Source organism: Benincasa hispida, chromosome 9 (genome assembly GCF_027475165.1).
Source record: "Benincasa hispida cultivar pf3 chromosome 9, pf3_genome.v1.1, whole genome shotgun sequence".
Classification (NCBI taxonomy): domain Eukaryota; kingdom Viridiplantae; phylum Streptophyta; class Magnoliopsida; order Cucurbitales; family Cucurbitaceae; genus Benincasa; species Benincasa hispida.
The window spans coordinates 44704972-44722814 of record NC_143486.1 but is presented as its reverse complement, the minus strand read 5'-3'; the positions used below and the strand labels follow the sequence as shown (position 1 = coordinate 44722814).

The window sequence follows — 17843 nt, the reverse complement described above, 5'->3', positions numbered from 1 at the left end:
AAGTTTGAGATTAAATTTGATAAAAACCTACCAAATTCATAGTCAAAAATGACTTTTCCCTTTAAAAAAACACTGCAATCCAAATTTCTTCTTGAAAATGAAGTCTCTCCATTCAACAAAGGTGTCTATCATTTATGTCATTGTAAAGTTGAACAAGTTTCAATGACCAGTAAGGTAGGTGTAGGAGGCCATAAACCACCGTGAAATTAAATACATAAAACAAATTATTGAAGATTATAAAGTCAAAGTCAAAGATGACATAAGCATACAACAACAGAAAAAATTATATTTCCGTCCTTAGATTTTTTTATCTACTTTCTATTTGGTTCCTTAGATTTCAAAACTTATATTCTGAGTTCTTAATTTTGAGTTTGATATCAATTTAGTCATGAGATTTTAAAATATTACAAATTTATCCTTGAGACTTAAGTTTTGTTTCAATTTGGCCCTTAGATTTTAAGATTTACAAATTTAACCTCAATCCCTCGATAAATATTTACTTTAAGATTAATATTTATATTAATTTATTAAAAAAAATAATTATAATTAATTAAGTTTCATTATTTTTTTCACTATTAAAATTTTACTTCATATTTATTTTAAATCAAAATTTCAATGATAAAATTGTAATATTTTGAAATTTAGAGACCAAATAGAAACTAGACTCAAAATTTAAGGTTAAAAAAACATATTTTGAAACTTCAAAACTCCCAACTAATGAATGTATATATTGGTTTAAACGTTAAATTTTGAATCCATTAAAAAAAAAAAAAAAAGGAAAAAAGCTGCCATTGTTTTGCTATAAAAGAGCTTCCATACCCTCCATTTTGTTGAACTTGTTATGTGATTACAATGACAAACACAAATAATCCAAGAACCATCTTGCTCCTTTCTTTCTTTGTATTATTTTTCTTCTCATACTGTGAAGGTGGAGGAGGAGGAGAAAGAAAGGGATATGATGGAGGAAGAACAATAAAAGGAATGTTTGTGTTTGGGAGTTCTTTAGTTGACAATGGAAACAATAACTTCTTAGAGAACTCAAGAGCTAAGGCTGATTATTTGCCTTATGGGATAGATTTTTCTCTTGGTCCCTCAGGAAGGTTTACAAATGGGAAGAATGTGATTGACCTTCTTGGACATTATCTTGGCCTTCCTTCTTCTATTCCGCCTTTTTTCGACCCGTCGACGAAAGGAAAGAAGATTATTCATGGCGTCGACTATGCCTCCGGTGGCTCGGGAATTCTAGACGATACCGGCTCTATCGCGGTAAAGAGGATTTTTTTTTTTTTTTTTTTTTTTGGTATTATGAAAGAAGTTTTAGAGTTGGTGTAATTTGAAGGTCATATTTGAAAATGGCTTTGTTTTTATTCTTAATTTTGTTGGGTTTTTTTTAAGCTACAAAAATAGTGTGTTGAAGCAACATCCTTTAAATGGTTAGAAACTACCAATAAAGAATAAAAAAGGGTAGGGTTTTGGTTTGTGAGACAGAATCTTACTTATGAATTTTGTAGACATTTGAAAACATTGTTATCTATATTTTGAATTTTGTAGACATTATGGTCTTTCTTGTGAATTCTGGAGACTTGTTTTGTTATAATAGATTTTGGATATCGTTCTTGTGGATTGTGGAATTATATATTTTTTATGGATGATTCCAAGTTTTTTTTAAGGGAACCGATGGAACTGAACCAACTCATCCCATTTTTTATGGGTTGGTTTAGTTCAGGTTCATAATTTAACCAGGGTTAGTTTGGGTTAGAAAAATACACAAATCGAATCATAGGGTTAGGTCTAAAATATCCCTAAACCTAACTCAATCCAACCTAAGAACACCCTTAAGAGAGATAGATGAGATGAAGAATAATATTTTAAAGAGTGAAAGAGATTATTTTATTTTAAGGGAAAAAGGAGATGGAGGACAGAGAAGGTTTCAACTTCAAATTCAATAAATGAAATTTAAGAAGATGGTTAAATGCATATTTTATTATTTTATTATTATTATTTTGAAATTAAATATCCTTAAATGGTACTTTGTGTTTGTTTCTAAATATTAACAAAACCACCTTTTTTTTTCCTAATATTTTTTCAAAAACTATCTAAAAAATACCAAAACTTGGCTATACAAACACCATTGACCAATCTAAAAAAATGCCCAAACAACAAAAAAAAAACACATCAAAAGAAACACCAAAATGCTCAAATCAAACAGAAATAAAGATATTGCTCAAACACAATCATAAATAGGCAAAATTTACCCCCAAAAAAATCTCAACTTTTCTATTTATCAAGTTGAAATATTACCTTGTTTTTTCATAAATTTTCTAAACTACTCTAAAAATAAAAACCAGTTAAAATTTTGAATAGAAATTTGGACTAATTGAAATGAGTGTTATGGTAACTAATTGAAATGATGTGAGGCAGTATTGTGATTTAAATTGTCATGCATTCTTAGAAGAGTTTTAGGTAAAATTGATTTTTAAGGTCCCGTTTGGTAACTATTTTATTTTTTATTTTTGAAAATTAAAAATATAGACACTACTTCTATCTCTAAATTTCTTCCTTTGTTATCTACTTTTCTCCAAAGATTTAAAAAACTAACTCAAATTTTGAGAACTAAAAAAATAATTTTCAAAAAGTTGTTTTTTTTTTAAAATTTGATTAAGAATTCAACCATTGTACTTAAAAAAGATGCAAATAATGTGGATGAAATAGACTTAATTTTCAAAAACAAAAACTAAAAACCAAATAGTCATCAAACGGGGCCTAACCAATCAAATTTACGTTTGATTCCAAATTTTTTTAAGTGATTTTCGAATACTTAAAAGCGATCTTGAATTATTATATTTGGTTCTAAACGTGAATTTAGATTACCCAATTATTTAAAATTGTATTTTCTAAGAAATTAGTATTTACTAAATAGTTATAATAAATATCTATTTTTAATTATTTTATTGTTAAATTTTTATATGCATGGTTGATATTTTGAATAAGGTGGATGTCTATAATAAATATTGAACAAAAAATCAAAATATATAAATTTTTGTTTTATTAACAATTTAATGACAAGCAATGCTCCTCATCTTTTGTTTCAATATTTAAAATTTAAAAAAAAATCACAAATAACTAACCAGCAATATATTTAAATGAAAACTGAATTAGATAGTCATTTTGGTATTGATTCTCGATCAACCACTTAACAAAAATCACCTAATTCCTCCAAAATCAATTTGAAATGATTTTAAATTTTTCTAAAATCAATTTTAGCTCATGCCAAACACAATCAAGTGATTTTGACCTTCTCAAAATTACTCCCAAACATACTTTTAATCACTCCATACAATTCAAATCTTAATTTTCGTCCAACATTCTTTTAACCAATTTCTACTTCAAGAATAAATAGTTTCGAAACGTTTATAAAAAGTTGAGAGTAATATTGTGCTATTTCATCTGATTATCATCTTAATACTGTCCTTTTTTGTTGTAGGGAAATGTAATAAGTTTGAATAGACAGATAAAAAACTTTGAGGAGGTGACATTACCAGAATTGAGAAGCTTGATGGCATGGAGAAATGGTAGAAAAAAGGATTCATTATTAGACAATTATTTATTTGTGGTGGGATCAGGTGGAAATGATTATTCATTCAACTATTTTCTCACCAACTCTGACCCTCAAATCAATCTCCAAACTTTCACTGCCAATCTTACAGCCACCTTGTCTACCCAACTCAAGGTTTGTTTCCTTTCTTATTCTTAACACTTCCACGTTTAAATATTATTTTAGTCTTTTTATTTTCAATTTTGATATATTTTGATTCTTTTTATCTTTATAATTTTAAAAACGGTATTTCATTTTTAAATAATTAAATCAACCGTTTTTATAAAGTATAGAGACCAAAATGAAGCAAAAGTGAAGTAGAGAGATTAAAGTGAATATTTCTAAAGCATATGTACCAAAATGAATCTATGTCGAAAGTACAAAAATTAGATAAATATTTAAACCAAACGTCAAGTAGTTCGTTATCTTTCCCTTTTTTGTTGTCAATCTTTGCATTTGATGAGTGAAGTTGAAATGAATTTTCAAATAGTGATGGTAAATTTTTTTTTGAAAAAAGGAAATACTTTTATTAAAAAAATCTAATTAAGGACATGTTTAGTTAAGAGTAATGTATTCAAATTACTTTAAAAAGTATATTTGAAAAAAAAAAAAAAAAAAAAGGTAAAAAGTGCTTTAAAGGGCTTTCTCAATGAAGCAATTAATAGGTGTTTTGTCCTTTAAGGACTTTAAAGATAAAAAAGAGAATTAAATTAGATAGAAATAAACATATACTTAATATATGGGATGCGAAAAATGGAATCTATGACCTTAAAATATACTTTGACAATGACATAATAAACTTAAAATAATTACACATAAAATGTATATATGATGATCCAACGAAATAGAGTTTTTAAGTCAACATTAGCATCAAAACATAGTTCGACTGACATAAACTGAATTAGCTATCAAATAAATATCAAAGGTTGATATCGGTTGAAATGGTGATATCTCAATTTTATGAAAATATTGATAAATTACCAACGTCAATGGATATTTCTAGAACAAAAATTATTAAAATTATATATAAGATAGAGTTAATAAATAAATATTTTATAATTTTTAAACAAGTCAAACTATAAATTATTTATATTATATTCACGTTAGTGACATTTTATAGTTTTTTTGCATGGATTCTTTGTATATATGTTATTATGGAAATTTTAATTCACCCCTCACGAAAATGTGAAAATATTGAAGTAAATGTCGACATGTTGACGAAAAAAATTTAACACCGTAACCTAACTCTAACCCCACATATTATTTGTGATAATTTAGAAAGGCATAGCATTTGAAAGTTACTAATAAGTAATTTTTATGCAAATGACAGAAGTTGTATAGTTTGGGAGCAAGGAAAATGGTGTTGATTTCAGTAAATCCATTAGGGTGTAGTCCAATGGTGAGAACAAACAACAAAGGACAATGCATTGAGATACTAAACCAAGCAGCTCAAATGTTCAATTTCAACTTGAAGACATTAGTGGATATCATAAAGCCACAAATGCCCCTCTCCAACCTTGTCTTCCTCAATTCATACAACATTATCAATGACATCATCTCACAACCTGCCTCCAAAGGTACACTACAAAATATTTATCATCATTTATAAATCATAAATACCCCCTCATCTGTTTCGATTCGTCCTCGGTTTCGGAAAATATCAATTTATATATCTAAATTTTAAGTATTGTATCAATTTTAAACTCTGAATTTTGAGAATTGTATCAATTTAAACCCTAAATTTTCATATTTGTATCAACTTAAACCCTCCATTATGTTTTATTTGGATAGATTTATGAACGTCCAGTGTTGAAAGTTTAGGGTTTAAATTGTTAGAGTTATTAGATTGAGTTCAAATTAATACAAACCTCAAAATTCATGGTTTAAATTGATACAATCTCGGTTTAAATTGATACAATCTCTAAAATTTAGGAGTATAAATTGATATTTATTCTTCTGTTTTTTTTTTTTTTTTTTTAGTTTGTCTTTCTTGATGTGCCCCACACTATAGGTGGTTAATTAATATTGGTTAAAAGTGCTATGATTTTTTTAGGTTAAAGTTTGTTTGGTTTTCTATCTATCACATTTGTTGAACTAAAAGAAGGCAAGGTAGCTAAGGAGATATTTTTTAGAGAAGTGTGTGGTTGGGAGAAAAAGAGACATTTAAAAATAAATAAATAAATAAGTTGTTCTCTCTCATTTGAAAGAATTTCCAAGTACATGTAAATTTGAGGTTTTTGTTTTGATCAAACAATTTGTGTGAGGATTTGTAAAAAGAATTGTAAATCCTCCCATTTTGAAAATACAAGAATTTGCTAAACAACTATATATTTTTTTAATAAATTTCAAATCTATTATATAATTAATTTTAAAAATTATTATTAATAAAAAGTCTAAGAGGAGGGATTGAAAATTTCAGGGGAATTTTCAAAAATAAAAAAAAGTAAGGAAAATTATTTATACAAAATAGTAAATTTGTAATCTACTTTAATAGAGATTGATAGAAGTGTCTATTATTGATAGAAACTGATAGAAATCTATCACTAATAAAAGTTAAATGAAGTCTATCGATATCTATCAATTTTTTTTTCTTTTTTCTTTTTTTTTATTTCTATAAATAGTTTGACATATTTTCAATATGTGAAAATTTTCCATTCTACTTGATAATTACATTTATTTATTTTTAATAAGAAATTATGTTTGCTCACTAACAATTTTTTTTTTTTTATTTAATCCCTTTGTTACTATCTAAAAACCTTTGGTCGAATTTAAAAGCTAAGAAATAAAGCTCAATTTTTATTTATCGTTCCTAAATATGGTGAAAGTCTTTTTTTTTTTAATTATTATTACATATAACAATGGGTGACTAATAATAAAATTTCATCCTCTGTAAGTTAATAAATAAAATACATTGATGACCCATTTGGATTGATTTAAAAAAAAGTATTTTTTTTAAAAAAAAAAACTCATTTTTATTTAAACATTTTTGACAAAAATGGTTGAAAATACTCTTCAAAAGCTATTTTGAGTGGTTGTCAAACACTCCAATTTTTTTCTAAAATGACTTATTTTTAAATTAAATATTTAAAAATGTATTCCAAACACACCCGAAATTTAAGTGATATAAATATATAAGATCTAAAATGAAGATATTTTATTACTTGATATTTCTTTTTTCTAGTATTGAATAATCAATTGTGTTTTGTAAAATAGAGACAAGTAGTAGGGGCTGAATATCATTAATAGTGTCTGATGGTGTCTGCCTGAATTTATTATTGAAAAATTATTTCAAAGGACAAAAATATTTATAATTAATAGTAAAATATTACAGTCTATCTATCATAGACCACGATAAACAGCGATAGATAGACCGCGATAAACAACGATAGATAGACTACGATAAATAGCAATAGATGGACTACTATCTGTGTCTATCATGACAGATACAGATAGTAGTCTATCGCGATCTATCACAGATAAACGGTAGTATTTTGCTATTAGATGTAAAATCTTTAATTTATTTTCCTATATTTAAAAACAATCATTAATTATTGATAGGATATGCATATTTGTCCATATTCACTTATTATTTGAAGGGCATGGTTCCTCAACTTTTAAGTCCATTTTAAATTCAAAAGTTAAAAATGATGAAAAATACTTAGATACATCCCGACCAACACCTATCTTTGTACATCCCATCAAATTGTTCAATCATAATTTGATATATAGCAAATTCATCTTATTTCTCTTCTGAAATATTTTACTTTATTTTATTTGTGTGAATGACAAAAAAAAGATGCATAAAGATGGATATATCTTAGAATGAACTCAAATAAATAAAAAAAAAATTCTTACTGAAAAACTATTATGGAAAAAGTTGTTTTCTTTTAGATTCATATTTAATGTTATTTTAATTTAGTATATAGGAACTTAAAATTGTTGTACTCTTTATCCTTGTTTTCTGTATATATAAATATTTTTTAATATTCTAATCATCCATAATATACGCGTTTCATGTAAGATCTCATTTTAGAAAAATAAAAATAAAAAACAGGGAAGAAAATACAAAGACTTGTTAAGACCCAAGATTTAAATTTGTCATTTGATTTTTTTTCAATTGAATTGTTACTAATGGTATTTTTAGAATGCATTTAAATGGTTAAAAACACTTCTAACTAAATATTTCCCCACTATCTAAAAGCACTTTTCAAACAAGTCAAGCATTCAAAAGTATACCCCATGAAGATAATTGATAAATGTTTTATTAGATATTTTTTTACCTAATCTCTTGCAATAAACTCTTTTATTAACTATTCTCTACACTTTCATTAGTCTATTAGTAACATATAATGTAATTTTACCAAGTAAAATTTTCATGACAATATATCCTTCAAAACATTTGAAAACACTTTCAATAGCCAACATGAACATAATGCAACGGACACGAACTTATACTATCAATCTCAAGATCTGAGATTTACATCCTCCCACCCCACATATCAACAAAAAAAGAAAACCCCCTTCAATGAACTAAAACTAACACATGATGAGTGCTTTTCAGGTTTTATTGAGGCAGCTATGCCCTGTTGTGAAGTGCCATCTCTGAATGAAGGTGGAAATGGAATTTTGTGCAAAAATGGAGGAAAAACTTGCCCAAACAGAACCAACCATGTCTACTTTGACGGGTTACATCCAACAGAAGCTGTCAATGTCCTTATAGCATCCAAAGCTTATGGTTCTCAACTTGAAACTGAAGTTTATCCCACTAATGTTCTTCACCTTGCCAATATATAGATATCTTTATCACTATGTTTTACCTTTGTAAGCTATTAGTAAGTAGTAACATTATCAGTTTATGTACCTTTCTAAAGCTTTCATCATGTTGTTCCAAGATCCCAAAATTGAAACATTTGTCTAAATCTCTAAAGAAAAAATTGTGCATATCAGCAGTGGGAAACCAAAACTTTCAACAGAGAAATTGCATTACAAAAGTCAGCTTTAGCAGCAAAATATCTCACATTTCCTTGGCTAAGGGAATGAGTGGAAAAAAATACACACGAAGCAGATTACATTTTGCATCCACAAGCTTTGTTCTACTTTACAAAATAATGTTATGAGAGGGGGGGTGTGAGGCCTAAAGGTGAAAAGAAAGGGGAAGAAGCTGTGTTTCAATTCCAGCTACCTATTTAGGAACAAAATGAATTGTTACGACGAACATACTACGTCACACAAGCCCTACCTGTTCTTCAATCTCAAGCGGCCTAGTGGAGAAAGAAAACAGAACTCCATAGTAACCGCTCTACCAATTAACTCATTAATAATGTGAGAAAACTAACTATATGCAGATTTCTCCCAAAATTTGGTTGCATCTGGGTGGTATGCAGTGGAGATGCAGTAGTAATGTGCATAAATTACCTTTCATTTCATGTGAAATGGTCTTGTTTGAGGATTGCATCAAAATCTGGCAATAGTATTTCTTCAGATTTCCGTTTCCAGGTATCGCCATTTGCAGGGAAATACCACGACACTTGAGGAGAGACAGACATGTACATCTCTGTATCAAAATTGACAAGAAGAAATATGCAGAGAAATTTATTGGTTTTTGCATTTGAGAATATGATATTTACGTAACTAAACATCTATTAACTGCCGGTATGGTTTTTGAAAACCCTTTTTCTTATGTTTCATCCCTTCACCCCAAAAATCAAGAGACATAATGGGAGTGCACACAGGAGATATTAATAATTGCTAAAGACAATAGAGCAGTTGGTCATGAGTCTAACTACATAAACTTGATTTATTTTGGTTGAAATCCTATGTCGGTACTTGGACTTAATTTCTGTTTGATTCCTAACTTTCTTAAGATCGTATATATGAACAAAAATCTAAATATGTCTTGCCCCACGCCCAAGATTCGAATCAGGATTCGCAATCCGAATTTCACACCTTATTTGCCCCAACATTCCCCTGCATCCCCTGCAACCTGACACGTTATCCTCTTGTGCTTCAAAGACTGAAGACTATCCCCACAAACCAACACTGGTCCTTTCAACATGCTTTGTCCTCACTCACATGCATCCTAAGAAAATTCCCAGGAGGTCACCCAACATAGGATTGCTCCAAGCTAAGCACGCTTAACTTTGGAATTCTTATGATTGAGCCACCAAAAAAGAATGTGTATCTTGTTGGTAGATAGTAACTTTCAGTTCTTTTAAGTCTTTCTTAACCATACTTCAATGACCTCAGGATCCCTCTCATTTGGATGTGATATCGATTCATTCATGTACCACTCCTGAACTCGGGGTGTTACATGCCTACCAGCTTCCACTTGGTTCGTCCTCGAACCACATCCTACTGGGAGAGGTTCCGCTCTAATAGCATCTATAACGCCCCAGACCTAGGATTCGGATGAAGATTCGGAATCCGAATTCGACACCTTATTTCCCCGGCATTCCCCTACTCTATTGCAACCTGACACATTATCCTTTTGTGCTTCTAAGACTGAAGACTATTCCCACAAATCAATACTAGTCCTTTTAGCATGCTTTGTCCTCATTCACATGCATCCTAGGAAAATTCCCATGAGGTCATCTAACATAGGATATGATATCGATTCTTTCATGTACCCCACCTGAACTCGAGACGTTTGAAAGCCCAAACACCTAACTTACTACATGAATGGCTTCAAATTCTTGTTCGTCTAGAATAATGGTCATGTAAATTAACAAAAAGATACGCTTATACTAGTTTCAATTAAATTTAAAAAATTTAATGGCAAGGATTAAAATGATTTTTTATGAGTTTAAACACAAATAGACTATTTGAAAGTTTAGGTACTAAAATGAAATAAACATAAAAGTTCAAGCCTCAAGGACTAACATTACCCAGACCTAAAATAAGGTCATTTCAGTGTTTTCTGTGCAGAAGAAATCATTGTTGCACAAAAGCTAAAATCATAGGCCCCACTTAGTAACCATTTGGTTTTTGGTTTTTAGTTTTTAAAAATTAAGCTTATAAACACATCTCCTACCTCTAAATTTCTTGTTTTGCTATCTATTTTCTACCAATGTTTTCAAAAATCAAGCAAAGTTTTATAAACTTATTTTTGCTTTGAAATTTGGCTAAGAATTCTAACTCTTTTGCTAAAGAAATATGAAAATCCTAGTAAGAAATGGAAAGGAAATAGGCTTAACTTTCAAAAATAAAAAATTAAATAGTTACCAAACATGACCTTAACAATTTTATAAAGTATGTACAAACAAAAGTTGGCAACAATATGATAGTATGACAAATGCTCGCAACAATAGGGAATAATTAATCACCCAACCGAAAACTATTCAACATCTAATAGCAAGTAAGCATCGTCTATTGTGTTTTAGTAAGTGTTTGATGATACGTATTCAAATTGCTTGACTGTTCAAAAAATATCTATTGTGCATATGAAGTTTCCTACCCATGTCCAATATATGTGTTGAACATTCATACTCAGCCCAAACTGAAGTGTCATTGATTTGTTGATTATTGCCAATCTTCTAGAATTCAATTTTTGCTAGAATTGTAGATTATGTATTCGTGTATCGTTTAAGCAAATGAAAAATTAATGTCATAGCAGAAAATGAACAGAATTAATAATCATCAACTATGCATTCGGTCAGCTTTAAAAGTTTCCACTTAAATAAATACCTGAAACGGAAGCAGGATCAGGTGATCTTGTATCATGCAAGACCACGGTCCCAGAAAGTATGGTTACAAATCCACAGAGTTCTGATGCAATGCTGCTAGCACTCTGACCAGACCAATCCTAATTGGACAATACGTATATAAATCAGTCTCTCTTAAAGACCATACAAAATTTGTTTAAATTCTAGCAAAAATACCTTAAACATTATGACACTGGCAAAGATCGTGAAAGATGTGAACATTGCATAATGAATTGGCGAAACAACAGCAGTGTCAAATGTGTCCAAAGCCTGGGCCATCGATTTACAATGTTCAAAATTAGCACTGACTTACAATTAAGAGACTGGAAGGAATATTTCTACCAAAAAAAGTATGGACTTGCAACAAGTTTTGGGTGTAAGATGGAACCGGGGATGTCAAATTCAGTATATTTGTCAATATTCACCTTCCCAATCCCCCATCTTATCCATTCTCATTTATCTCATCAACTCTCGTATAACTAAAATGAAAAGTAACGTCATCTCCCAACTTTTTCTGAAGGGATGGTATGATCCTTAGCACTTTATAACTTTTTCTCTTAAATTACCAACCTCTTTGAAATTTTTTATTTCTATTAAGCATCTTACACCATTAATAGTCGCATTTTTGTACGTTATAAAACAGACATACTGCCACCCTTTCCCTTTTGCAAACTATGGAGTAACTTGCATCATCATAACACTGAAGGTTTTTCAAAAGAACGAAATAAACATTGATGAGAAAAATATATATAATATGAATCTTTTCTCATAAATGTTTTCTTAATTTTCCTTTACAGGCTTGGGAGTAACCAAGTAATTCTCATTTTCTGTGCCCACAAAGAATAGAAAAGTACATTCCCAACTTTAACCATTCCTCCTCAAGGGGGTAGGTCATTCCAATAAATCAAGCCTCTCGAGTACTCTCAAACTACCTTCGATGGCCTCTCTCTCTCTATTCTTTCTCTTAAAGTTCTATTCTACTATTCTGTCTTTTCTCCCACTCCCACGCCGTCCCCTCAAAAAAAAAAAAAAAAAAAAAAAAAAAACTTTTCCTGCTTATGTTTTAAAGTAGCCTCAAGTGATGAGTATATTTTCTCTCATTCTTGAAAGAAAAAACAAAAGCAGAAATTGAAAAGTTTACAAAGCATCACCCATCAGGAACAATTCTCCCGTCCCAATACTGTCAGAAACCAAAATCCACCCAAACAAAGAGCAATAAAAGAACCATGCTCAAATACAAAGCAAAAATCCCTCTAAATAAAATCTACAAGAAAATCCTGATGGATGAACTAAGCCAAAACATACATTACTATCATAATGTTTCACAATATTTATCCCTATTCTTACTAATGTGATCCTTGTCTTATATGATTCTGGTTATGCTTATAAGACATTAAGCTATGTCATGCATTGATGAAAAACATAAGAATGATGGTTAAAATACCATTTTGGTCTTTGTACCTTGGGTTTCATTCCATATTGATCCTTATACTTTCAAACATCCAATTTTAGCTTATAGTACTTCCATATTGATCCTAGATTATTTCAACAAAAAAAAAGTCTCGGTTGGCATTTCCTTTGTAGATTGTGAAAATATAACCACGTAGCGGTTTTTCTCGCATAAAATTATTATTATTATTAAACAATTTTCAATAAAAATTAATTTTGAATAACTTAATTTAAGATTTCTTGAAAGTATAGGGAATGAACTAAAATTGGACAATTGAAAGTACACTCACTAAATTGGAATGAAATCCAAAGTACAGAGACCAAAATGATATTTTAACCTGCGATTAATAAGGATAAAAAAAATTATATCGTTGAACATGAAAATGAGGTTGAAATAATGCAGATAATATTACATCAGATTGGCAAACTAAGATTCATGAAAGATGCCACAATTATGATCATTGCAATAGTAACAGGATCAATAATCAGCCCTTGATATAAGAGCCCAAGAGGATATTGTGTTGGTATAGTTCCTTAGTAATGGGTTCTTGTGAAGGAAAAGAGATTAACCCTATCCAATAAGAGGAACTACACTGGACTAGAGTAATACATGAGTTTTGGGATGGTTTCTGGTAGTATTGCTTGCACGTGAAACACTTTTTCCATAAACACTTCCGTAACCAAACCATGCGCAAATTCATCTATGGGCCCTTCCCAAGAAAGGATTATAACCTGATAAGAAAGGATTTTGCTGAGGAAGATTATCTAGTACATGTTATGTTGGTATTTGTTTGTTTCGTTTATCTTCTATTATTTTATTTTAGTTTTCTTCTTTTTCAGTACAATTAACATTTGATATTGAAACTTTTTAGTAGAATTAACGTTGAGGGGAGATATGAACTTCTGACCTGAGATCAGAAGTAGTTGCCTAATCGCTGATCTATGCTCGTACTTATGTGCTCATGTAGGCTGGTATTTGTTTCCTTGAGGCTTAAACATGATATATCGTTGAAGGACAAGAGCTCATGGAAGATTGATGACTGGCCTAGTATTGATTGACTATGCTGGATTCAAGCTCTCTCGACAGAAATGTTATTAATTATAGACCCTAGAAATAATTTGGAATTACATTCTGTATTCAAGACTCATGGGGCTTTTTTTAAACAAAAACAAGAAACAAACTTTTAATTGATATATGAATATATGAAAAGAAAGTTTAAGGAAACAAACTCCCACAAGGAATGAAAATAACATAGAACCAAACCATGAACCCAGATAACAATGAAGAACAAAGCACCTGAAGGAGAAACAGACACCAAAATTCTGGAAGAAAAACCATACAGTGAAGAGCCATAAAAGCTAGACCAGAGGAAAGCATAATCAGCGACAGAATCACTGCCCATAGGACGAAAGATTGAAGAAAAAACCATAACAAAACCTCTTGAAAGAAAAGTTTGACAGACATAAGATAAAATATATTTTAGAAAAAATGGAGTTATCTGCAGGAAGATTCGTGACAAGGATTGAACTCTGAACGAAAAGTTTGGGTTTGACTAGAACACATGGGAATAAAAAAATTTATCTAGAGAGGAGTATCTAGCCAAGCAGAGTTGTACTTAATGTGAACCAAGCATATTAAACCAGCTTTTCATTGAGAAAAATGAAAGAATACAAAAGGAGCATATAAAACAAGTATAGCCAGTAACAAGAGCCACCTAGAAACTAACCTTGTAAAAGATGACCTAATTTCAAAAGAACAAGTCATAAAGTATAGTTACAAGATTTCTTGAAGACTGAGTATTAAATCTAATGCAAAATGAAACCTCTCCCAAGAACTCTCAGTTCTCCTATTTTGTCTCAAGCCAAATCCTCCACAGTATAGCAAAGAAAGTAGAGTACCAAAGGACATGGCCCTTATCACAAAAGGGTGGATGGGAATTATCTCATCCATCATAAACCAACAAACTTTTTCTGAGCCAATTGAATGCCAAGAGACTCCAAAAATCAATCTCAAATCAAGCTAGCAAAATTGGCAACTCTGAAGGACGTTCCAGGCACACCCATAGCTGATAGGTTTTGCGGCATGCTGCATAATTCCAATCAAAACACTCGGCTCAAGCATGTGTAGGGTCGGTGGATGTGTTCCTTTAAAATATATGACTCTGTCCAAGTGATGAAGGAGGAAGATGAACACTTGGCTCAAATGATCACATGAAAATCACATGGTTTCTTGAAGTATTGGTCTGACTATTATCGGCTGAGCCAACCAAATGGGTAAGAATAGCTCATTAAGTATATACACCGTATACATGTACAAGTGATACATACGGTTGGATTAGATCAAGCAATATGACATTTTGGTAAGCACATGCATGCATAGGAAAGTTGTGAAGAAACAAGAAAAGGTATCCTTTCTAATTGGACGGCCACAGATCTTATGGCTAAAAATGTATCCTTCCTATTGGGTTACAGAGGACTAGAGACCGATTATGGTTAAAAAGAGATTAAAAATTATAAATAAGCTTTTGATCTATAGCCATGGCATGATAAAAAATGATATTACAACAATAATAAATAAATAACCCAATAATAATCATAACAGAACTATAGATCCGTTATAGGAGAGCTGCAAACAAGCCAAAAAGAGTATCCGGCCCCAAACGGGCAAGAAAAGCTCTATATTCAATATTCATCAACACCATTATTATCCTGAAAAGATTTGAACAAAATATAAGTACTTATTACCTTATTTAAATAATTCAACTGAATGATTATGCATGAGATTGCAACCATTACAAAGACCCATGTTTGGAAGTGAGCAACCTGACTCCAACCCTCCATTGTGAGCTTTATTGCAATGCCAATAGCTTTGATGCTCATTACCTGCGAACCAATGCAGAAAGTTGATCTCTAACATAGAACTCCTTCGAAGTATAAATGAAGAGAATAATATCATTATAAGTTTCATTAAACTAAATAGAACGGAGTCCTTCATGGAGAAAATTTCTCAATTAAGGCTAATGGAGACTGACCGTCAAGGATCCAATTATGGAACATATTCCAATGTAAATGAGTATGTTTGTCTGTCCATAGCGGGGTTCGCAATACAACACCAGGAACAACACAATAGCTATTACTGAGGCCGTATAGAGAAGGAAAGCTGAACCAAACACATCAAAATAATCAAAAAGAAGCTCCACGCAGTAAGACACATCAAGATATGTTCAATAGTTTACTTGGTTGAGTTGCTAGTTCCCATATCTCATCCACTGAACTCGGAGTACGTTCACCAGGTGCATGGAGCACAATCATTGTAGACCCTACAACACATAAAATACACCCCAATACACCCATTTTCTGCAATTTTTCCTTCAAGAAAAAATGTGCAAGTACAGCACTGCCAACACGATAAACACAGGAAAATCATTTGGCTAAAGCCCATTTTGACATGGAAGCATAAAGAAAGAATAATTAAATGCAAGAGGACGCTACAAGACCAGAAATTCAAATGAATTAAACCTAAATCAACATCTCATTGAAGCTTGTTTGAGTAAGAATTTACCTAACAATTATACTTATTGCTCCAAGTGGCGTCACGAGAATAGCAGGAGCATAAATATAAGCCACAAAATTGGAAAACTCCCCAACAATCACTGTAAATTGTACACAAGTCAAAGTAATCAATCAATTTTCGTAGCTTAAAAACTCCATGTGCATACCTAAAGATGCTCTGAGAAGAGTTGAAATGTTTGGAGATACTCTTTAGACTTAGGTTTAAGCCTTGAAATCCTAATTAACTTAAAACCATTATCGTCTCTCGAGGTTGTCCTTAAGTCCGACGACGCCAACAAATAAACAAATAAGAATGAAGAAACTGGAAGTCCACACAGTTTGAATTCAAAACTCACTGGTAATCATGCCGATCCACCAAAGGGGCTCTAATAGATACCCATATCCACCAGAACCTAAAATTCGTTAACCAGACAAACTCCATCAGCATAAACCCAAAGCGGAACACTGTGAACAGTGCAGCCTGCCAATTAGTAACAAAAAGGAGAAACGACAATCTATAGCCATCAATTATAACCATTTGCAAGATAAACAAAACAAATTCTCCACGAACTGAACAACTAAAAATAATCACAAAAGAAAAAGAAAAAAAATCAAATCATCGGAATGTCAAACCCCCAGAAACAGGAACTTATCCAACATGTAAATTCAACGATATCAACCAAACCAAGGATAATAACCCCATCCATATCACAGCTAAAATTAAAAAACAAAACAAAACAAAACAAAACAAAATTGAACGTATCCCAGATCAAAAAACGACCCAAAAATTGATGGGTCGAATCAAAATCGAAGAAATGAAATCGAGAAAAACTCACTCGCTCGTGAACCCGAAGCACCAGCCCGACGAAGACCCAACTTCTTGATGATGAAGCTGGACCCAATAAAGGCGCTGGACAACATAGCAAGAAGAAAACCTTTCAGGTTATCATTCGGGGAGATGGAAGGCTCATGGGTGGTCATGGATTGCTGCAGATTTTCATCTAATTCCAAATTTTGCAGGCGAAAGAAGAAGAAGAAGAAACACAGTGTGAACAGAGCCAGCAGCTCCCTCGAGGCGAAGGAGGAATTTTGTATTTGAGAAATTGGTACACGTTTTTTTCGTATGTCAGTCCAACAGCGAATTCCCACATTATTTTTCTCTCCTTCCCTTCTCTCCCAATCATGAACGTTGAAGCCATTTGTCAGGCCACGCAGTTCATTTCATCTCTTGGATCCTATTTTGGCTTTACTCAGTGTCTGACGTTTGAGGCAAAAAGTTATTATTATAGTTTTAAATTATTATAATTGAGTTATAATAGTTTGTATTTGAAGTAAAAATTATTTTAGTTTAAGGAGAAAACAGTAAAAACGATAATAAATAATAAAAATGATAAATGTAAAATAGTAAAAACTGTAGCAAATAGTAAATATTATCGCAAATGAAAATTTTTTAAATAGGTGGTTATTATAGTTTTAGGATAGTCCTTGTCTCAAACACCCCATATATGTTTATTTGATTTTACTTCTCTATTTTTAGTTGCTTGCTT

The 17843-nt window shown here is 31.1% G+C and overlaps 2 protein-coding genes across 16 annotated transcripts; one reads left to right on the top strand and one right to left on the bottom strand.

The window, feature by feature from the left end:
* Positions 1-757: 757 nt before the first annotated feature.
* Positions 758-8514, top strand: LOC120085451 (GDSL esterase/lipase At4g16230-like). Its single transcript, XM_039041411.2, has 4 exons — positions 758-1266; positions 3485-3730; positions 4926-5172; positions 8157-8514. The coding sequence occupies exons 1-4, from the start codon at positions 853-855 to the stop codon at positions 8387-8389; spliced, it is 1140 nt and encodes a 379-aa protein (XP_038897339.1). The 5' UTR covers positions 758-852; the 3' UTR covers positions 8390-8514.
* On the bottom strand, positions 7924-17487 carry LOC120085452 (putative magnesium transporter NIPA6). 15 transcript variants are annotated; one of them, XR_005483940.2, is made up of 12 exons: positions 17133-17487; positions 16653-16709; positions 16307-16397; positions 15981-16141; positions 15777-15904; positions 15490-15627; positions 13035-13082; positions 11473-11565; positions 11279-11396; positions 9011-9149; positions 8457-8517; positions 7924-8374 (listed from the first exon to the last, which is right to left on the bottom strand). XR_005483940.2 is itself a non-coding variant. In XM_039041413.2 (11 exons), exons 1-10 carry the CDS (start codon positions 17275-17277, stop codon positions 9019-9021), a joined length of 1110 nt encoding a protein of 369 aa, XP_038897341.1. In that variant the 5' UTR covers positions 17278-17487; the 3' UTR covers positions 8560-8856; positions 9011-9018. The 15 variants fall into 15 exon arrangements, 8 of the variants coding, with proteins under 8 accessions (XP_090173775.1, XP_038897341.1, XP_038897340.1 ...); XR_005483941.2 differs by having other exon boundaries at positions 7924-8368; XR_016532021.1 differs by lacking the exon at positions 13035-13082.
* Between the last annotated feature and the right edge of the window lie 356 nt (positions 17488-17843).

Bases quoted from the DNA above. Each gene is read 5' to 3' on its own strand.
- LOC120085451 (XM_039041411.2), top strand. From the start codon at position 853: ATGACAAACACAAATAATCCAAGAACCATCTTGCTCCTTTCTTTCTTT. The intron at 3,731-4,925 runs GTTTGTTTCCTT...TGCAAATGACAG, and splicing joins CCTTGTCTACCCAACTCAAG to AAGTTGTATAGTTTGGGAGC. The intron at 5,173-8,156 runs GTACACTACAAA...AGTGCTTTTCAG, and splicing joins CTCACAACCTGCCTCCAAAG to GTTTTATTGAGGCAGCTATG.
- LOC120085452 (XM_039041412.2), bottom strand. From the start codon at position 17,277: ATGACCACCCATGAGCCTTCCATCTCCCCGAATGATAACCTGAAAGGT. The intron at 16,398-16,652 runs GTGAGTTTTGAA...TACAATTTACAG, and splicing joins GTGGATCGGCATGATTACCA to TGATTGTTGGGGAGTTTTCC. The intron at 11,397-11,472 runs GTATTTTTGCTA...TTGTCCAATTAG, and splicing joins CCAGTGTCATAATGTTTAAG to GATTGGTCTGGTCAGAGTGC.